This window comes from Xenopus laevis, chromosome 5L (assembly GCF_017654675.1).
Source record: "Xenopus laevis strain J_2021 chromosome 5L, Xenopus_laevis_v10.1, whole genome shotgun sequence".
In the NCBI taxonomy this organism is placed as follows: Eukaryota; Metazoa; Chordata; class Amphibia; order Anura; family Pipidae; genus Xenopus; species Xenopus laevis.
In genome coordinates, this window is record NC_054379.1 from 100408315 (window position 1) to 100431964 (window position 23650).

Genomic DNA, 23650 nt, shown 5'->3' on the forward strand with positions numbered 1-23650 from the left:
TGTAAAGTAGAACCTCCCTGAATCTATCTATATAGCACAAAGTATACCATCATGTCATTATTGAAGTATCATAAATAAAATGTTGCTTCTAAGGGAGGAATACTTTGGTGGGGAGCCACGTGTATACCTCTTTTGTCACCTAACAGCTAGTCTGGGCCCATGTCTCCTCAATGGCTGTTGGTGTTCTGGTGCACTCCCCATAGTCAAATGCTTCCCGTACCTGTTTGCTCATGAGCATGCCCATTTGTCCAAACTCCTGTGCAACTGAATCCAAACTCCTGTGCAGAAAAAGTATTTTCTCCAATTATCATATAGAAACAAAAGCATTGTAGAAATTCCCTTCTTGATAGTACGTCATAGTAAATTATTAATGGTGTCCCAAAGTAGTAGCAACATGTTAAAGGTGCTGTATATAGGGCCAACACTGAGCCACCATGCTGTCAAGATGGTTACTTTTGGTAACCATCATGATGGTTATGCTTGACAAAGGGGTTACGCCCCGAAACGTCGCATCCGCAAATAAACGAGCAAGGGTTTCCCTGCTAGAAATATCCTGTTGTGCCGGTGATTTTCTACTTCTCTGTCTGTCGTGGAGGCTGCCAATACCATCTTCATCGAGCACCAGGTTTCACAAGATTCGGACGGCCACGGTATGCGAGGTGACCCCCCTTTTTCTTCCCAAGATGGTTACTTTTATCACTCCTAAATCCTAAGATTAACATATACTAACTGCTGTTTATTGTATGCAGTGTGGTTAACAAAAAGGAACATTTAAATTACTGATATACTACCCACAGTTTGGGTAGATGAGGAAAACAAGCTATCTATACTGTTGTTACACCTATTGCACTGTGTCTCTGTATTGTTAGTCTACTTTTTAATGCAGAAATTGGTTTGAAAAGCAGCAAGTACTTCTGAAGGCAGAGACTTTACACATCAACTACCAAAAGGCTTTGCCACCAACCAGGGCTAATCCAATGAGGAGCTCCATTGCAGAGATGGCCCCAAGAGATTTGAAAGAGTGACTAGCTGGTCACAGATAGGGTTGCCACCTGGCTGGTAAAAATGATGGTTGATCCCAATGTTATTAATAGACAAAAAAGATAAATATATAGGAAGGCTGGTATTTTTTTCCAGAAAAGATGGCAACCCTAGGATGTGGAACTTGTGGGAAAGTGTGCAGGGTTGGGCAGATCATGGGCTTAATAGGCCTGGTGAGGCAAACCAGGGGTGTTGTCATACATGTGTACGGACTTGGGGTTTGACTTTCCTGGGCAAATAATAGTGAGCGATTTTGTCAGGTTCGTTTAAAACCACTTTGATGAATGTGCTAGAAAGCAGTGTGAGTTTTGTGAGTGTTTGCTATAATGGGGATTTTACATACTGAGCGGTATGATTCACATTGTTCCGTTGGTCAGACCATGGAAAACGTTTTGGAATAACAGGGCATGGCTGGACAAACTAGGGGTGTTGTGATGCATGTTTGGGATGTTTTTCTCATTGTGGCCCACCACCCAGTGTGCCCAGATTACAAATATTCTAAAAATGTGGAGCCTTTGGTCAGGAGGGCCCCACTAACTTCTTAGTATGAGATCCTATAATTACTGATGGTGACCCAGCCTAAAGGTGAAGACTGGTGACACTCATACAAGCTTTTACTGGCTGTAATGGATTTTCACTTTATCAACAGATTTACAGCATTGTTCAGAAGTTTATATTATTACAGTAGGAGCCATAATAATGACCTCTTGACTGAATTCATGTGTGAAATCCTGAGTGCCATCTCTAGAATGAGTCAATAATTTTAACTCTGCATATGAATAACTTTTCCAACCCATCCCCAACTCTAGCACAAATGTACTTCTATAAATCCTGTGGATTTCAGACAGACATTTTATCTTTGTGAAACTCATGTTCTTAACTTTCTGTAAATTTCTTGGTATAGAACTACAAAATTATTCACCGCTTATTAATATTTTTCTGATGAGATCCAGATTAATTGGTTCAGTCAGTTTGATGATCCAAGATTTTGTTTAGAATTAACAACATATCCTTTAATTGTCAATGTATTTTTTAAGTTTTGTTTTGCTAAAGAATGATATTTTTAGAGGGAATCATGGAGAGCCACTCTAACAGCATGAAAACAATTTTTTGGGTCCAAACCCACAAGGGTCATATATCACACATGGTAAAGACTGAAAAATGCAAAGCCACTATATGACTCATTTGTGATTGTGGTAAAAAGGAACTAGACCCCTTGGCTGATCTCGATCATATTTTTCAGTGAGGCCAAAAAATTTCCTCTTTTGATTCTTTGATAAAAAATTCATTCCTGTTGTTCAGGTTGCACATTTTTGTTATCTAAACTGTAATGTAATACTATATCATTAAATGGAAAGCGAGTAGTGATGCTTAATATAATATGTGAATTGCTGTTAAAACAAATCCAAATGAGATCCTTTCATTCAAATGAAACAGGCCTATAGGTGTTGACGTTCAGATGTCTGCATATCCCTTTTTGGGTGATCATTTCATAGTAAACTGTACAATTTATGACAGCTGGAGACCAACAGTAGAGAAGTGATACTCAGTAGCATTAATATAGTTCCCAGCATGGGCTCCACATACTTCATAATGCAGCCATTAGTGGACTGAACTGCCAGAGCACCAGTGTATCTCCCGGTGGGCTCAGGACAGCACTTGGGGGGAGAGACACAGGGCTTTTCTTGGTGGGTGATCCAAATTTAGGCCCTGAGGGCTGGGATAGCAACATTTTTAGAAGTTTATCCTTAGGCAAATGCAAAAACCTCTGCTCACATCTTATCTCTTGTGTGTCTGCATGTGGAGCTACTGCAACTGCATCAGCCTGGGTGCAGACACGCTAAGTGGATTTTGGTGCCAAAATTTATGTGTGTTTTAGTCCCTCCTGCCCCTATCCAGGCAATTTTTGGAAACTAGTCAAACTGCCAAAGAGCCTACTGTGCTGGCCTGACAGTTAAGTATAAGTATTGCAGGGTTTCAGACTGTGGCCTAGAGAATGTACACACTAGCACAACGTATATCTCTCATTAAAACTTATATCTCTCACTATTTGCTTTCCAAAATTCTGATCAAACAAGTGAAAAGTCAATAAATAAAGGCTGGATATAGGAAAGTCAACAAATGTTTATAGAAATAAGCATTTCCAGCTGTGTATGATTAATTACCTAACAGCATAGGTGTTCAAATGTAAAAATACATGGTGGCTGTCAGGCATAACTGTGTGTAATTCCCCCTGCATTTTATATTGTGTAAACATTCCAGGCCCTGAAAGACTAATCACCTAACAATTAATGTGATGTCTAACAGAAACAGTAGCTGTCCCAGGACTGACCCATTGCTGGTCCGGAAAGTCTCTGATTACATCTCACAGGTTCTGTTTATTGTAAATCTTTCTGGTAAACTTTACACGTTGCAGATAAGTGATGAATACAGCATGACATAACATATGCTCTTGGCTCAAGGTGCTAAATACTGGGATGGAAATGTTGTTCTATGTCAAATGATGCATAACATGTTATAAAACTGTTCCTTGGCAGCACTGAATATCTGTCATGTAGGTGTGGGTGGAATCAGAACAAAATGTTACAATGTACAGAATCAGCAGTGTTCTGATACTTAACTACAGAAATGAATACATATCAGATTAGGATATTATGTATCAAACTGATAAAATTGTTGGCAAAAAAGTAATAAAAAAAACTTGATTCCTTTAGAGAACATAAAAGTGAATGAAAAGCAAAGGGCCGACTCGAGATTACATTACACAAGTACTGGAGTCACCTGTGATCTGGATTTAGCCAAAGCTAAAGATTCCCCAAAGGAAAACACCTGAGCAAGTCTGCTGCAGCCACAGTCACATGAAGCCGCACTATGCCGACAGATTCACCTAACACTGCACATTTATGGAATGTGGTTAAAATTATTTAAACATCTAATGGCAGTAGGTACAATTATTCTAGCTCCTCTGTGCGTAATTACGCGTAGGGTGTGCTGCAGTTCTACATATATATACAAAAGTTTGAATGTTACCTAAATAAGGCTCTGCCTGCAATTCTTCAGCTTCTGCAAAACGCAACTGAAAGCTTCTCGCACAGGATGCTGGGAGCTGTAGTGCAGTAAAAGCTGAAGAGACACAGGCTGAAGCTCTACCTATGGCAAGTACCCTACACAGAAGAGCAGCTTGCAAGCAGACGAAAAGGGGTTAAGCTTGCTTTTTCCTCCCCAGTTTCAGATTACAATGAGAAGACTCTTGTTTCCCAGCAGGGTCCTGCTTCCATTCCACTACATTCGCCTTCAGATCTCCCTGGCAGTTTGCTCTATGTTTGTGATTGCGCAAATAGGATAGAGACTCTGCACATTCAATCAGCTTGAATGCATGTTACGAAGTAATTCAGCTGTTCAGAGTGGGATCCATTTGCAGGGGGAGCAGGTACTAACGTTATCAGGAAGGATTAAGTTGCGGGTGTCAGTACAATAAGACTTGATGAAATGTAGTAACACTGGACTCTCACTACAGGGGGTGCCCGGGAGATGGGAATGAGTGAATCATGGACATTTGCCTGAAGGAGTCTTCTCATATGGGATTTATATTGCACCACAGCAACTATTGGAACCTTTAGATGAGACTGTCTTAAAACATGCCCTAGTCAGGACTGGCATTGACCTACCATAGATTTGTTTCTACTGCTGACCTTAACGTGAGGACTAAGGGTTCATTTGAAGGGAAGCTGTGAAGGACTCCCATCCTTTGAGAAAATGATTGTGAACACCTATCTCCTTAGGGTGCTCCTGGTGCTCTTCTGGAGTTGCCATGTTGCGCACGCTTTGCCTGGAAACCATGTCCATTCCAGCTTCATTTACAGAAGACTGCGGAACCATGAAAGAAAGGAGATCCAAAGGGAGATCCTGTCTATTTTGGGGTTACCCCACAGACCCAGACCATTCTCCCCAGGGAAACAGGCCTCTTCTGCCCCCCTGTTTATGCTGGACTTGTACAATGCTATGGCTAAGGAGGATGACCATGGCATGTTGGGCTACACACTTAGTGGGGCAATGATGGAGAGTAGGGGGCTGAGAAAGGGCTATCCTGTCCTTGCCAACGGTTATTCGCGAAAAGCCCAGGCTTATCGGAGCGCTCCACTTGCCACCCAGCGCCCACCTTTAGCCAGTCTGCATGACTCCAACTTTCTCAACGATGCGGACATGGTCATGAGCTTTGTTAACCTAGGTGAGTGTGAGCATTACAACGTGCAAAAATAGCAATTGGTGCTTTGTTCTTATATGCACTTCAATGTACTGTATATATTCGTGTTCAATGTTGAAAATGTGAAAGATAAGTTATAGGGGGAAAATGAGTGTTTGTGACATAGAGAGAGATTTTAATTGTTTCTAATACCTTTTAAATATGTCACCCACCCAATAAATAAATATCATTATTGTAGAATGAAAAAATAGGAAACTTTTCAATGCACGTGAATTAAAAATGTTCAATGGTTCTGTGTATATGTTTGCGATTCAACTGTTTACATTCTCTGCACTACTGTTTCTTTTTTGTGCTCCTGGAACTATGCAGCAGAAGCCAGATGAAGATGAACTAGCTTCTGCTACATCGTTTTAATAGTCAAAACCAAAAATGTCAACATGTATATTGAAACGCTGCTTACTTAGAGTTTTATTTTCCTTCATTAATAAAAACAGTTTTGGGGTGAAGAACCCTTTTTACATGATATACAAGAGGGACATGATTTAATTGCCTGTCCAACTGCAATCCCCTATGTGTCTAAATGAGCCATGTTAATGTAGAACATGCAATATCCAGTGAAAGATAGCATCTCCATACTGCAATCATGTTAACTTTGGGAGCTAGTTCTTTCCTTTCAAAAAAATCAGTTACATTGTGTATTTCAGCGCAATATAATAATGCCAAAGAATGTCTTCTCTCCCAAGATAACGTTGTGCAACCTCTTTCAGCACTTGACTGCTCCATATGTATTTGGGAGATATTATCTGGCTGCTTTAGTTAATAGCTGTGCGGCTCTCTCATTTAAAGACTGACAGATTAGCTATATTATCTTGCCAAATCACCAGAAATCCAATTTCTTAAATCGACTCAAACTGCAAAGTTGCTGCATCAGACTGAAACTGCATCTGACAGGTCACATATTGTACTGATCAGAGTCCTTTTGCCTTGCTTTAGATTGGAGCCTTAGGCACATGTGTTCCTTAGTACAGTACCTGGTTACAGTATTTACAATTTAGGTAGAGTACAGGCTGCCTTTATTTATCCTGTTGGTTTTATTTGTTTGATCGTTATTTCGCACAAGAATAATTGTTTACTCAAGGAGCGATGTAACAATGTCAACGTTTATAATGATGCAACAATGTGTAAATTGTAACGGTTTATTTTTTTCGATTTCCTGTAGTGCTAATGACATCAGGGAATTAGTGCAAAAACCTATGGTTTATACAGGTACAAGTCATGCCGGGAGTTCTTGCCAACACACGGAATCAAGAGACAACTTTAACTCCTTTTCACATTTACAGAATCGAATATATCTGCCTCATTATGAACATATAAAGAGATTATTTGTAGTAACAATTACACTAATAATTATCATCATTATTATTGACACAAAGCAAACATCATAGGCAGCACTGTAACGAGAGCCTAATTAAGGGAACACCCTTAATTAATTTTGATGACATGGACAAAAAAAAAATTGTGTAGCGTAAATTCCTTTGATGTTGAAGTTGTATTTTAACAAGTCGATTAATAACTAGCACAATATAATATATATATAACTGACGGTGTACTTTATAATAATGAGCATTAAGCATAAATAAAGAGTCTATGAACAAAGGAAAGATTCATGCGGCGCTAAAATGTTTTTATAATAATATATTGTAATCTAATAATGAAACACAATAAATCCTATTTACACACAACAATATTGAAACAAAATTGAAAAGTGTAACGGATACATTAATGTACAAAGAATTGGTTGCGAGGTGTAGATGTACAAAACCTGTTCCATGCAGATGTAACATTTCGCATTTAAGCCCTTTTTGGATATAATAGCATTTTGGAACTGCAGCCAGTGCTGAATCCACTGTCCATGGGGAATACATAGAAGTTGTACTAAATGGCAGCTCCTGGGTCGGCAGTTGGTGGAAGCAAGGAAGGAAATGATTAGTTGCCACAGGGCACCCAGGCAGGATTAGATCGGGCACTGGCCTCCACAGAGCAATTCTCTGCTGCTAATAATATTATGACATAAGACAACACAGATTCCACGAACGTTAAACAGAACCAGATATTGAGAACAAAAGGTGCAGTATTCCGATTTCTTCGTGGCCCCCCCCTCAGTCAGAATCAGCTCTGAACTTCTCACCTTTAAAAAGCCCATAAATAAGGCTTTGACTGAAATAAAAAGAAGGCAACAAGTGGGCGCATTCATCTACACGTAAGCTTAAACACTTGGGTGAAATATCAACATCGAATAAAAAAAAGAAAGCATTGCTCAGCGCCGCATGAAAACAATTTCAATTAAAAACCCGCACAGGAAAACATCAGAACTCTAAAATGAGTGTGATGTTCCCACATGATGCCTTAGTACTCTATTATTAGTGTCATTCATACATGATTACACTAATACTCTATAACGAGTGTCATATATTCTGACATAATCTATAATACCCTAATATAAGTGTCATGTTCCCATATGCTGCATTAGTACTTTAATATTAGTGTCATATTCTGATATAATGTATAATACTCTAATATCAGTGTCTATTCCCATATGTTGCATTAGTATTTTAATATTAGTGTCATATTCTGACATATTGTGTGATACTCTAATATTAGTGACATATTCCCATATGCTGCATTAGTACTCTAATATTAGTGGCATATTACTACGAGATGCATGAAAATCTAATATCAGTGTCATATTCCTACATGATACTTTAGTACTCCAACCTTAGTGTAATATTTCGACATTGTCTACTTACAGTATATTATACACAAATTCATTCTAGAAAATAAATTTATACAAAAATTATAATCCTATCTATCTATCTATCTATCTATCTATCTATCTATCTATCTATCTATCTATCTATCTATTTATCTATCTAGCTACTATCTATCTATCTATCTATCTATCTATCTATCTATCTATCTATCTATCTATCTATCTATCTATCTACCTATCTCTGTCTGTCTGTCTGTCTGTCTATATCTATCTATCTATCTATCTATCTATCTATCTATCTATCTATCTATCTATCTATCTATCTATCTATCTATCTATCTATCTATCTATCTAGTTATCTAAGCAGCTATATATCATTTATATTGAGTATTGTATAGCACAGTGTAACTGCAAACAACGAAATGCTTTTATTTTCGATTTCTAAATTGAAATTAGGAAGGTTTATTTTTTACAAAGAAGCAGGGAATAAAAACTGCAGGTATGGGAAATACAGGTAGAAATCCAACTGATTTAGCACATGGGAAGCAAGCCTCTCTGCTGATATATTTTCCATTGACTGGGGACATTGCGCTAATAAAGAGAATTTTTCCAGACCTTGTTTCTTCGCAATAGAAGTTTCTGATATCCAGGTTGTGTACTAGGATATAAGCAATAGAAATGGCCAATGATCAGTATAAAAATGACATGCGATTTGCGACTAATGGGATGGTTCTATTGAACAAGACGTATAAATGAATGTGTCGGAGTCGTTTATGATCTATTAAGAGATGATCTCATTGTTCTGATTACAATTAGGGTAAGTATGCCCAAGAGCTTACAGTCCAAGACTCTTATGAAAGATCTCGCTGACCTTCCCAATTTTAATCTCCTAAAGGGTTTCTGCTTCAATGATATCTTTTCTGAAATGACAGCGGGGAGTGATGGGAGTTGTAGTTTAGTAAGAGACTGCAGAGGAGCACATTGACCGAATTACCAAGAATCCCTGCATACAAGTTGTAAAGTGATGGGTGAAACGCCTTTAATGTAATGTTTGGCCATGGTGAGAAGGTGTGAAGAGGAGAAACTAGTTCTCGCCGAAAGGAAAGGGTTGAGGAGAGAGCACAGATCAAAAACTCCAGTGACAAGCACAGATCTGACTTCATTCCTCCCATCACATTCTTGCCTTTAATTGAAACACGTTACTAGCACATCTCCCATCTGAAAAACAAGAAGATCTCCCAGCTACAAAGAGGGACAGAAGGAAGGATCCGACTTTGTCATTCTGATGTGCTGGAGCCGCCGCCCAGTCCGGGAGCTACACGGGGCGCAGAGCGAGAGGTCACTCACCCGAGCACATTCCTCCCAGCAACCCCTTGGGGCGACTCAGACGCTAAATCAATTGGTTCCGCTTGGAATGTATCCATCAAGGTTTAGATTAAGCCCCAAGCAGGAGAAAATGAACAGTTTATGAAGTGGCAGTAAGGCTCCCCTGGGTTTGCTTGGGACTCTGCCATTTGGAATGCTTTCCCACACCCCTGCCTTCTCAAATAAATCCCTTTGTTCTTCTCTACCTATAAACTCAGATGCCTTTTATTACTCGCCCACATGATATAATGACCGGACCTTTATTTCCACCTGATCTTCCTTTAAACCCCGTCTCAGAATATTAAAACAAAAATGTATCATTTAGACAGGACGCGCGAAAATTTGGTATAACTACATTATTATTATCATTATCTCAATATTATTCGGGGGATTTATTGTGCTAAGAATAAACACACAACCACAGTACAGTCGCAACGCACTTTTACGAATAAGCGCTTTCCACTGGCTGTGTGCGAGCGCTTTGCGGCCTGGTCTGTATCAGCGCCTCACGGGTACACAGCACAAATGCCCTCCTTGTCCCGTAGAAGCCTGCCATATTTTCCCTTAGTTACCTTCCATCCCTTAATCCCCATTCAATAACACTGGCTGAGCCGTGGGAAAGCTCTTGTTGCTGTTAGTGGAAGTGGCAGTGTGGGTGCCGGGATCGCCCATGAGGAGAGGCCTGAAGCGAACAAGAGGCGCCATTGTTCCCTCTGTATTTATGAATGAGTCACGCAGCACTCATACATTATATTTTATTGGCTATGGCGTAGGGTTTCCCCATTTGCTCATCTAATAAAATGAAACACCGGTCTGGCAAAGGGGAAAAATGCACCTCCACCGTGCTGGGAATGAAAGAACGAAACAAGATTATCTCTCTGAAAGATTTATGCGTTATTCCAACTGGAGCCGAATTCTCATGTGAAAGGCGATGAATGTCTGGAACTGGAGGGGGGCTGTTTACATCTTCCTTTATCTGCAGGGGGCCATGTCTGATTAGAAGTAGTTTGTTAAACTGTGCATCCTTCAGCTTCCACGTTACCCTGTGCCTCTTTCAATTTCTGAGGTGACTGATGCTTTTAATATCCTGTGTCATACAAAAGTGTCAGTACCTCAGGGGATAATGCAACATGGCTGACATGGCTGGGACAGTTTTATTGGTCAACAACAAATGCATTAATTCATTATTACCTATTTAATAATAAAATACACAGATCAAATAACTCTTGATACATTGTACTATGCCATGTGTTGAACTACTTATTCATTAACATACACTGACAGCCTTCCTCAGTCATAGGTTGCCCATCCCTAACTGCTGGTTTCTCAGGTACTTGGGAGTATTGCTCAGTTTGTTGCCTGAAGATGAATAAATTGGGTTTTAGTTTGCTGTCTGAATATGAATAATCAATAAAACCTAGAGCTGGCACACTGCCGTAGCTTATTTCCCCCCAGTAATTTGTTCCAAATGGAAGGTCGGTGCCTTTTCTACCGAATGATTATTTTCTCTTCGTGTTTTGTGGAAGGATGATAAGAGAAATATACTCAGGAAGTAAATGAACTATCATGGATATGTTTGTGGGGATGGGGGGCAGGACATTTTTGTTGAATGGATCATTATGGTATATACAGACAGATGACACCTGTAGAATGAGTTCACTACAGTGGAGAATAGACTTCCTCACATATAGGCCCAGATTAACTAAAGAGCAATTACCACTTGTTTAGAATCTTAAATTGTCAGTAATTATCTCTGGGATAATAACTTCCAATTTACTGACATTTTTGGTCTTAAATGAGTGCTTTAACTTCTTAAACTTTTCCCTTATGCTGTTCCATTTGCTAAAATAAGCATTTTAGCAAAATGGACCCTTAAAAAATGACTCCATGTTATATAAAAATGGTTTCTAGCATAAGGGAGTGATTACTCGGTTAATAGCATTCTATGCAAACACAGAAGGGAGAGGAAGGGCATGCAAAGTGGCACTAGAAGCTTGTGCTGGCCCTCAGTGGACAGAAAACTGCAAGAGTAGTGGAGCAGGTTGATGACTTTCAAATAACAAAGTCCACAACTTATGTGTAGTTTACTTATAGATGCATAGTACTACATGTTTTGGACCGTATAGGTCCTTCTTCTGGTGAAGTTTGTTTTTAAATGTTCCCTATTGCTAAAATGAAGAAATATTGACATTTAATAAATCTGGATCAATCTGCAATATCTATCATTGTAGCTGTACCATTTGCTGCCTGGACATGTGTTGCTGACTTTAATTATTCCTGTAGGAGAATTATGAGAGCCAGGAGGCTTGTCACGTAGGTATAACAACATCGGCAGTAAAAATGAGCAATTTCTAATCTGCATATGTGATATGTACAGACAACTAACTAAAATTATGGAACATTTGTAAATAATGTGCATTGGAAAGTTGCTTAGAATGATAGACAAAATGTATTTTATAGGCTTAAAACTGAAAGGTGTGGTTCACACCTTTAGTATGTTATAGAATGGCCAGTTCTAAGCAACTTTTCAATTGCCCTTCATTATTTATTTTGTATAGTTTTTCAATTATATGCCTTCTTCTTCTGACACTTTCCAGCTTTCAAATGGGGTCACCAGAGCCGGGTCAGGCGCCCTAGGCAACCTAGTCGCTCATGGCGCCGACTGGGCTCGGGCATGCGAATAGACGCGCATACGCAAGCAGACAGTCAGGCAGAGAGGGGACTGGACTAGGATGCAGAGAAGGAACGTGCTTGGCGCCCCCCCCCCTCTTTACGCCCTCGGTACATGCCTACTCTGCCTACCCCTAGTTCTGGCCCTGGGGTCACTAACCCCATCTACAAAACAAATGTTTTGTAAAGCTACAAATGTATTGTTATTGCTACCTTTTATTGCTCATATTTCTATTTAGGCCTCTCCTATTCATATTCCAGTCTCTCATTCAAATCAGTGCATGGTTGCTTTGGTAATTTGGCCCTAGCAACCACATGGCTGAAGTTGCAAATTGGAAAGCTGCTGAATTAAAAGCTAAATAACTAAAAAAAACACAAATAATAAAAAATTAAGATCAATTGCAAGTTGTCTCAGAATATCACTCTCTACATCATACTAAAAGTTAACTCAAAGGAAAAAAACCCCTTTAAAGGATATCACTATACTATATAAACAGGTGATTAGGAGCAATATACACCTACAGTGTGTATATACAGTACACCTTTTTTGCACATTAAATAGAGCTTGTGTTAACAATGAAATTTCATTAAAAGAACAGTATATTTTCCTAATGCTTTGCTATTTTAAAAAACTAATGGAGAATTGTTTTCCCCCAATTCGTTCTCCTTCTCTCCCCTTTAAACCGGATAATTTGTTTCGAAGGCCAATAGCACACTAGGCTGTTTCTCCACCTGCACAGATAAAGCTGATCCAAGTGAATCCATTTCCATTTGTTCCTTGCTGTAAATGTAAATGATAGACATGGCTTTGGCCTGTGTGCACACATAGAGCTAACACATACACATGTTTTCTGACCAATCTGGTCAGGGGGTTTCAATGTTTAGGCCCAATTTGTTCATTCACACTGCAAACAGAATTGATTTGCCTGTTAAGCTTGTGGCCTGGTTGAGCTGATCTCAACAGATCACCCAAACTAATTTCATGGTTTGGTTATGTCCATACAGACACAGATGGCATGAACCAGCAAACAGATATTCTTTCTAATTACATTAGAAACTAGAACAGTAAGAGTGCCTCACAGTCAAAAGCTCACCAATAAAAACACAGACTTAAGCCCCAGACCTACAGGCTACAGCTTGAGGATGTAATCCATACCATAAGATCCAGCAGGTACTCTCAGATCCCAAATCCAAGTGTGATAAAAGAGAAGTAAACTTTATTGTAATTACATATGAGGTAGAAATAAATTGCATGTGTGGTTGTCTTTACTGTAATTAGAAGTTCAATAGTAACTGTGTGAATATTTGAGCAAATTATACTGCTCACTACAGAAGAATTCTGATTGGTTAATTTTTTTGAAGGGGTTCACCTTTGAATTTGAAGAGTCAGCAAAAAAGGCACATAATTCAAAAACTATAAAAAACAAATAATGAAGACCAACAGAAAACTTGCTTAGAATTTGCCATTCTATAAAATACTAGTTATCTTAAAGATGAACCACCCCTTTAACAGTGCTTCATTTTATAAAGTTACAATTTGTACAATTTAGTGTAGTATTACCTGATACTTTTCCTCCTACTGGTTTTAGACCTTTGTCGGGGGATCCATAGATTACTTATTAATACAAGTTATTTACCTTTTTTAAAAATTTATGTATGATCCTTAAACTTTGCTGTATGGCTTGTACTAACTCATAGTGCCTAGGCTGGCTTTCAAAGATAAAATTTCAGATGCAGTAAGCTTTCTTCAAACTGTGGTAACATCAGTCAGATTAGATCTTGGTCCTAAAGTTGCTTCTCAATGGTGTGAAGGGTGGCGCTATTTAAATTAATATGTTGCACTTAGGCGCAGCGTAATGAATGTGCCTTATGCGATGAGGAGTTGGCGAGGGACTGGCTGCTGTTTAAATTATGCTCATTGCAATAAGCTGTACTGCTGTGGGTTGCTGGGTGGCTAATCCCTGGCCTATAGCCATCGATGGTGACTGCAATTCAGTACGTCAGTCAAATACAGTTTTCATGTTGTAGAAAGCCTGACTTTGGCCTTATGGTACATGGCCAAAAGAAGGGCTATTTATTTCTTGCACTATGTATCAGCCTGCAATGCCACCTTAACCACAGTTTGTATCATTATGCCCCCAAATTAAGTTTCCACTACTTTGAGAGGCTAGTGGAGACCTACTGACAAAGGGCAAGATCTAGAGGGAGCTTAGGAAGCTGCCCTAGAGATAATGCAGTTGGTTTTTAGACAAGGTTGCATAGAAAGGTGACCAGAAGTCCCTTCCCAACAACCAGAGTCCTGCAAGAAGTAATTGAAAGCAAACATGGTAAGGTAGCTGGAACATGGACAGGACATCAAATGAAGATGTGGTAGGACCTAGCAAACCATATCATACTGCTCTGGCATGTTTTTTCTGATGCTCTGGGTTGGAAACTTTGTAGAAGTTTTTCTGTGGCTAAATGGTATGGCTTTGGCAGGACAATCAATTGACATGCCAGGCCCATGGAGAGATGCAAATGCTATTTAACTAGTTAACATATGAAATATTGTGGTCATATTTATTGGAAACCTGTGTAGTGCCATTTAATGTAAGGTTACCAGATCACTTCCAATAAGTACAAGTTGCTCTGCCACACTGAATCCAACTGCTTTAATTAAATTCAGCACTTGTAGCTACATTTTCTAGAAGTTTCCATATGATCTAACCTAAATTCCATACAAGGGCTTCTCTAACTTTGATTCAGTATATCTAATTACACTGTGATTATATATATTACTACAGAATTAACTATTGGGAAAAAATGCTGAATTATGGTTTTCTAAGATTGATTTGTGTCTGACACTTTTTATGGAAATTCTGATGAAATTTCAATCACAAGTTTTTCTGGTAATAAACTATTTTTATTATTATTATCATCATCACAATTGTCATTATTTTATTACAGCAGAACCCCCATTTTACATTTTTCAGGGGACCAGGATAGCATTATGTAAAATCTGGGAAAACGTAAAATCAGGGAAATATGTTAAAGTTACTTTTTCTTCAAGTACTAAAAAGGATATAAGCACAGGCAGTGTCGGACTGGCCCGGCGGGACACCGGGAAAAAACCCGGTGGGCCCCGACCCTCGTGGGCCCCCGCCGGGCCAGACCCCCTCTAATAGTATAAAAAAATGTTAAAAAGTTTTCGGCGATGCGCATCGCATCACCGCTTGCGCATGCGCATCGGCGCTTGCGCATGCGTATCGGCGCTTGCGCGCCGAGAAGTGCGCTCGCGCATGCGCGCAGTAGGGGGGCGGGGGCCCTGGACCAGCAGTCCCGGTGGGCCCCGGTCCCCCCAGTCCGACCCTGAGCACAGGAGTCTGTTTTACTTTGAAAAACAATATTTACTGTGTTAATAACAAGGTTTGAGCATTGCATTGTTAATGTTACACTAATGGGGGCATGTGCAAGGCTCTCTGTCAGTCACATACACAACCTATAAGCAATACGTTTTTGGTGCAGGACTGTATAAGGGGCAGACTAATTGGAATTGACCATTTACAGGCAGAACCATGGAACAATATACATCTGGTTAGTATTATAAACCTCTTTTTTTCTTAATAATAATATTCATAGAGGAAAAAAAACAGTTTTTGGGTACATCAGGACAAAATTTTGATGTCAAATCTGGGAAAACACTTAAAATCAGGGAAATGCACCCATTGAAATGCATTATAAATTGGTGGGGCCACAAATCAAGAATATAAAATGCATGAAAACTTAAATCAGGGTACTTAAAATCAAGGTTTCACTGTATATAAAACCAGCAAGTTATGCAGTGCTTTACAATAATATTATAATAAACAGGAATTGTATCTAATCATTATTGTCAAATACAGCTTAGCAAATTATAGCTGTGACTTTCAAAATTCATGAAAACTATTCTAGAATAATATCTAAATACCAACAGAAATATTGCATATTTCTATGCTTATTTTACTCTCACAGAACTTGGAGGGGGGTCCACAATCAATGTCGGACCTCTGCAGCGTGAAACAGACTTCTCTTTTCAGTTAGACTGTTTGGCAGACTCTTTAGCGGCAAAGATTTAGTGGTTAATTTAAAATATGTTGCGTGGACAGTTCATTTGCCATTTACAGTATGTTTTATTGTAAATTTCCTCTTTTGAATGGATGGATTATAAACTTTTATGCAGTTTCCCCCTAAAACTTTATCCATTAAGTAACTGCCTTTTAGTTTATAATTTCATTTTATTCAAAAGGTTTCTTTGGCTTCTGAATTGCCAGCAAAAGAAGTCAGGTTACGTACTGTACACAATAAATATACTATGATGTGTAGTTTACTTAATCTAAAAGGAAATAGGCAACTTCCTGCCCAATCTGGGAACATGTTCACAGTTTAAAAACACAAGTAGAAGGGGAGAGTAGAAATGTAATTAATATAGTCTTTCAGAAATTGCTGAAAGTAACAAGGTCAGTACATGGATATTCAATAATCTTTTCTCACTGCCGCTGTCACCTCCCCCCTCCAAAAACAAACTCAACTAAAACCACTGGCATAACTCTATATGTTCTGTTAAGTCTTGTTATTTTTGGTTGTACAGAAATTTATACCAGATACAAGATCATGTAGGTCGAAATTGCAGTATGCACTTAACCATTACAATAAAACGGCAGTAATTTATTGTATATTGCAAGAATCCTTATTTTTATTTGAACCAAAAATGAAGATTAAAGTAAACTTGCACACAGAGTTGGGCATTAGGTCCTATGTCAGATTGTTCATAGGATCCATTTAGTAAGAGTGAGCTTAGATGAGAGAGAGATGCTAAACTAAAAGTTCAGTTCAGCAGCATAATACTGCTAGTATTTTTTAAACACTTAAAAAAAAAATGAAGGTAAAATGCAAGAAAGAGCACAATATTTTTAAAATTTTTGGTTTACATTCCCCTTAATCATTTAGAATAATCGTGATGAAAAGGTATATATGACTCTCAAAACTACTCCAGACCACAAAAAGCGATTAGTTGCCCTAGGTTTTGACTGTTGTAATCACAACCAATTAGAAGGATCTAAGTGAGCGCTGAATACCATATGCCTCATGAATTATTGTTCAATTTCAAAGTCAACTAAATCAGTACTTTCTTTGTACTTGACTTAGAACTATTGGTAACTTCTCTGGAAACCATTTATCCTTTAAAGTCATTTGCAGCGAAGTGGCTAATGGGTTAATGGGCTAGTGAAAACCTTCAGACGAATTTAAATTTAAATAAAACTGTTTTTGAAACACTTGACCAGACCAGAGTCACAAGGGCTCAGTATGTTACATAATGCACATTTGCAACTCAACAAGACCCTTGTAGTTTTCATGAGTAATTATTTTAGGCAACCTTCAGTTGTGTGCTTATGAGAGTAGGGGACTCCTTAGCATATTATCTGCATCTGTCTCACTGGGATCACTTTAGTGATACTACGCTTATTTTTTTGTTCAATTTCTAACCCCATCCTTAATTTATGCAAGTTTAAAAAAGCTCAACTATTATAATTTTAAGTCATTTCTGTAATAAAATGCTTTGACTAATGCTAAATTATAATGTTACTTTAGCCATAAGTGCATTTTGTTGCAAACAATTGCTGCCTACACCTTGACATTCCACCAAGAAATGTGACCAGTGCATGTAGCTTGCAGTAGTTATGTCACAGGACCACTGAAGTTATTGAAGTAAAAAGCTATTTGTTGTTCTTTCTTTTTATCCAGTCTGCAGTGTTATTTCCCAGAATTCCAATGTAATTGTGGCTACAAGAGGCTTTGTGCGTGGCATAATTACTGTTGATGTGTCAAAATGAATGCAGTTGCAATTACCACCATGTTCAGGGTTTTCCAACATCTACTGTATGAAGGTACATGATGCAGAAGTGTATGATTCAGTACAAGAGTCAGGATGGAAGCAACTATATGGTAGTTTTGAGGAATGTGTTTATTCTCAAGTGCCTTTAAAGGGGTTGTCCGCCTTTGATTGAACTTTTAGTATGAAGTAGAGAGTGGTATTCTGAGAAAATACACAATTTCATTATTTATTATTTATGGTTTTTGAGTTAATTAGCTTTTTATTTAGCGGCTTACCAGTTTGGTTGTTAGGGTCAAACTTCCCCTAGCAGCCATGCAGTGATTTGAATAAGACACTGAAAAATTAATAGAAGAGGGCCTGAATAGAAAGATAAGTAATAAAAAGTAGCAATAACAGCATATTCACATAGCCACGTGCATTACATCAGTTCTATCATGTTTAAGAGTGTGCTAATAACAACAGTAACATATTATACTTATATGTATTTAGCTTTATTAAATGATGAAGGTTACAGTTTATTTTGATATACCAATTGATTGGAAAAAAAAAATTTATTGCAAAAACCTCTCTCTGTAAACACTGCGAGTGGGTACAGCTCATCAGTTTACTTGCATGGAACAAAGTAGGCCCTAAAATCCAAATAGAGATAGAAAGAAACTTGTGTGCAGCTTGACCAACATGAGTCTGAGATGCCATTTTTGGATGTTTTAATAACTCTCTCCTGTGTAATGTTATATTGCTATTTCGGTTTTGGGGGAAAAAAACCAGTTCAACATTTTTAGTTTTAAGCCCTGCGAACTGTGCATGATTGGCTTTCAAATAAATCTGCATAAGCAGATGTTCTACATATGACTGTACATATAACGATTTCATCAAGGCAGCCTTTTTCTGTTCTTATTAATTGCCTGTCCCTTATGGAAGACAACAAACAGCTTTTCAACAGTTTCACATTTCTATCATCATAACGGAGTTTGTTAAAAGTGTATAAACCAGTCAGCAGAGAGATCTTTAAAATGAATTAATGCTTTATGTCAATCGAGAAGGAAGAATTTGCCAAAGATACCAAGCCAAAAAGGTGGGTCATCATCTTGAAAAAGATCTCAGGTCCCCTGAGGACTCTGTCCTGAAGTAAACTGAACTAAAACTAGCTTAGTTATATGTACAGCTGGTGAATAGGTTGAATTATTTTAAAGAGACGACTCTGGGCTGAGCAAATACTACTGTGTGAGGATGTATCATTATGTATCATTACTCTAGGATAAGACTACGTTTGCATGATGGTGATGATGCTTTTGGAATAAGTTTATATTTTAAATAAGATTTCACTATGATACTTCTAGGCTGTACAAAATTACCTTTTAATACCATAAATTCTTTATTCATATAAGAACTAGAATTTTAGGAAACTAAAGTCTTTCAAAATATTTGGCTTGACTGAATGTGCCTCTGTCATGGGTTTGCTTTATGAAAAAAGAGATTAAAAATCCTAAAATGTTATATGTTAGACTCCCATAACTAGCTATACTTCAATATGTGAGAGTTTTCTGAATACTCCCACACTCTGCTAGGGCACTGATATCAGCAGCACATGCACAGAGAGTGTTGAGAAACATTTGATCATGTCTAACTGGGTTGGCACATGGCATACAGAGCAAGTGTTGGGCATCTTACTAAAGTACGACAGGCAGCCATATTTGGAAGATATGGTTGTGTTTTTTTTTAACTTTAATGTAATGGTCTTCTGTTCCTTTGGGCTGTATAGTAGTTCTATGACTGCTATATACATCGAATGTATTTTTTAGTGCCTACAAACCCCCTTTCAAAATGTTTTAAGTCATTGGGCGAAGTTTATAAATGAGCCCCCGGTATCATTGAGGGATGGCACAAGCATGATTGAAGCTGGAATGCTTGCTTGTGAACCAAAGCTACTGAAGCTTAGATGTGATTTACCCTGATTCATAAGAGAGTAGCTGGAGTAGCTGCTAATCACACAATATGGCTATGGATCTTAAATTACATAAGCCACATAGATAAATGGCTAGCTGGGATTCCCATTTCAACAATAAATCACAATAAGTGTGCCAGGACTTTCCTCTGCACACAAAACATGGCTGAAACACGGCCAATAAACTGGCTTTACCTTCTCTAGAACAGTTTTGTCGATTTGAACACACAGGGTTGAACTTGATAAACTTATGCATTTTTAAGCCTTAGACTGATGCCACATGGTTCTATATCTTGGCCTGCACAGGCCGAGAATCAGACCCTTTTCTCACATCATCCTTACTCTTTGCAGGCACACGCTGTGGATTATGACCATGAAATTTGAGAGTTTTCAAGCCAAATGCGAGCATAGGGCCTGATTCTCAGTCTGCGTTTTTCAGCCCCGTGTAGCATCAGCCTAACATTCTGTTCAACTTTGATGTGTTTTATGAATACATTCATAGGTGAAAACCAGATGTTAGTAGTGATTAAAAAGTGTTTGACTACCATTCTGCCCAAGGGCAAGACATATACAGTAGCCTACTATCAAGAACTGTTTATATTTCATCATTTGTACAAACCTGGTAAATGTCTTTATAGAAATGCCATTTTTTAAACAAGACAAAAGTATACACTTTTGCACTAGTCATGGCAAGACATTTATTAAAGGGCAAAATTGTCTTATAGCGTGAAAACACTGTAGTGCTTTAATTGGTTTTCAAGGTATGCAATTTGAGTTCATTTTCAGCTTTATTTTGTGTACCACTGTTCTTGTACTTTACAATCAAATTATAGTTTATGCTAGTTCAGTGGTATGTGTATATGAAAGCCATATCGCTGAATAAACAGCAACAGCAATTAGACTGTAAACTGCAAGAACTAAAAGTACTGTGAATCTTAGGAAATGCCACAAAGCACGTAATACAATTTAAGAGTAATAATTGGTTTCTTGCCCAGGATGGCTTCTGCTCTTGAACCTGTAAGCATTCCCTATTTGTCTCTATGCCGACTATGCCCCCTGCTTCTTGGCTTGCCACCTACCTGTTATAAGCTGCTCGGTGCCTGTGTTATACCCTTTCAACTGCTGCTGTTGACTGAAAATGTGCAGTCCACATCTGTTTGCCCCTCTTTTTTGAGGAAGTAGGAGTTAGCCCCACACAGGCAGGGGAGCTCATAGCAACTCTGTCACAAAAATGTGTTGAAGACTAAGTTGCATTTAAATCTTTATTTCATTCCTCGCCATTAAGCCATTTACAGTTATTTGGATTTCCATACCCTGAGCACAGTGGTGATGTCAACATTTTTGTGAAGTTTTAATTGTATTTATTTTTTCTGCCAAGTAGCTTAGTCTTCCTAATTGATGTTTATTTGTGTTAGAAAGTGAAAACTAAGAGCAAGCCAAGTTGCACTAAAAGTAATTTTTCAAATTTAATAAAAGCCAGCTTTACCGCTAAAAGAAATAATCAAGCGAAAAAATTAATATATACAATATAAAAGAAAATTAATATACATGCCCCTGTAGGGGGAAATAATACAGTATATTAAAAAACAATAATTAGGAAACTATATAAAATGTGGCCATTTAAGGAGTTAATATTAGTGGTCTTTCTGCACTAAAAACCAAATACATTAACATTATGTAATATTATGGTATGCATTCTAGGATGTTTAAGAGGCATCTAGCTAAGGGCAAGGGCACAAGCTTTCCTCCGCCTGCATTTTGTACACAGGTAGGAGAATGCGGATCTGCTTTTCTGCACTCACTCTGGTAGCTTCATTGACAAGTCAGGTATCGGCCTGTGTGGAGCTACATGGAGCAGATATCAGTATGGAAATCCGAAAGTATGCACATTTGCACCAATATCTGCTCTAAGTAGCCCCGTACAAACTGATGCCGGGACTGTCAACAGAGCTACAGGAGTAAGTCCATAAAAACAAATCTGTGCGTGTGCCCTTGCCCTAAAAATCAATGTTTATCCTGTAGATGAATGTGGTTATTTTATAGATTGATTTAGGGGCACATTTACTTAGCTCGAGTGAAGGAATAGAATAAAAAATACTACGAATTTCGAAGTGTTTTTTTTGGCTACTTCGACTATCGAATTGGCTACTTCGACTATCGAATTGGCTACTTCGACCTTCGAATTGGCTACTTCGACCTTCGACTACAACTTCGATAGTCTAAGTGCTGTCTCTTTGAAAAAGACTTTGACCCCCTACTTCGCCACCTAAAACCTAACGAGCATCAATGTCAGACTATGGGGAAGGTCCCCATAGGCTTTCCAAGGTTTTTTTGATCGAAGGAATTTCGTTCGATCGATGGATTAAAATCCTTCGAATCGTTCGAACGATTATTCCTTTGAACGAATAGCGGTAAATCCTTAGACTTCGATATTCGAAGTCGAAGGATTTAACTTCGATAGTCGAATATCGAGGGTTAATTAACCCTTGATATGCGACCCTTAGTAAATGTGCCCCTAAGTGTTAACAACGACATTAACATTAGAATCACGTCAATTGAAACTTACTGAAGGAACCTTGGATTTATTGACAAGTCCAGACTGACAGTTCTCCCAGTACACTTACACGTAATTTATCAGAACGGGGTGCATTGGCTTTTGCCACAAGTTGCAAAGCAGCAAATATTAATGAAAATACCTTTCTAAATAGTGTCACTGCTGTCTTCATTTTGCATCCATTTGTGCATTGGCCAATTTGTGCTTGTGCTCATAAATGAGCCTTATTGTTTCCTATTGTGTATATTTCTATTATCAGCATTATCGATATTGGAAAAACTTTCCTTGATTTTAACTTTCCTTGTCATTATAACAAATTCCTGAACATCAAAGCTTTTGCTCACATAAGGACCGATGAGAGTATGATTTCTAGTTTATACTGTTAATATATACATATATATACATATATAAATATATGTACACTTCACTCTCTTCTACCATTGAAGTGCATTGTTTGTTGTGTCTCCAGCTTCTTACAACCTCTATGACCCTGACTTTCCAAGCCGACTCTTATCAGATGACTGTCTGACCCCCTTTGTTAATTGTGTTTAATTGCTTCCTTCTGCAATTTTGTTTAGTGAATTGGTCAATGCTTGAATAACATTATTGTCACTAATGCCAGCAGAACTTGTGGGAATGGATGCTTTAAAGGTTTGTAAAACAAAGCGACTGACTATTTTCAGTTCTTATAAGCAAACACACTGTGAGCTACTATGTGCTGGACAGCTGGAAGCAAGCAATAAAACAGAACTGTGCCTTTGTTGTACTGGTTTTAGTGATTTTCTTAAATAATACTGTTTATATTTCTTTATCCTAGTGTATTTTGTAGGGAAATACATTGTGAGTCTGTTTAAAATGGAAGATTGCTTTGACGTTTCACGGAAGAGTCAGAATGAAATTGTTTGGGAAATTGGCATTCATAAAGGCCTATTAGCTTAATGTAGCTGTAGCAGGACACTGGGAAGGCAACAAGTATGGCTGTAGCAAGCACCTCAATGTTGCACTGATCTCCTCAACGTTGCATTGGTCCTGGTCACCTGTGTTCTTGCATCATTTATCAATTATCTAAACAACGCTTCTCTTTGTCTTAATGTTTTAGATCCTTAAATAATACTGAACATATTCAGGAACTGACTTCAAAAGCCCTAATATAAAAACCATGGTTATTTTCAAACCCAATATGATGCTCAATACATTTGAAGGCTCGTTTACAACTACAGAGTGTGGCACAAAAATGGATGCAGTTGTAG

At 38.2% G+C, this 23650-nt stretch overlaps 1 protein-coding gene across 1 annotated transcript in view; it reads left to right on the top strand.

Moving 5' to 3' along the window:
* Positions 1–4205: 4205 nt before the first annotated feature.
* Positions 4206–23650, top strand: part of bmp5.L (bone morphogenetic protein 5 L homeolog) — a 65041-nt gene continuing 45596 nt past the window's right edge. The window contains exon 1 of the mRNA XM_018263469.2: positions 4206–5269. Coding sequence (XP_018118958.1) covers positions 4798–5269 — 472 coding nt within the window. The 5' untranslated portion in view covers positions 4206–4797. The remainder of the gene's footprint in view (positions 5270–23650) is intronic.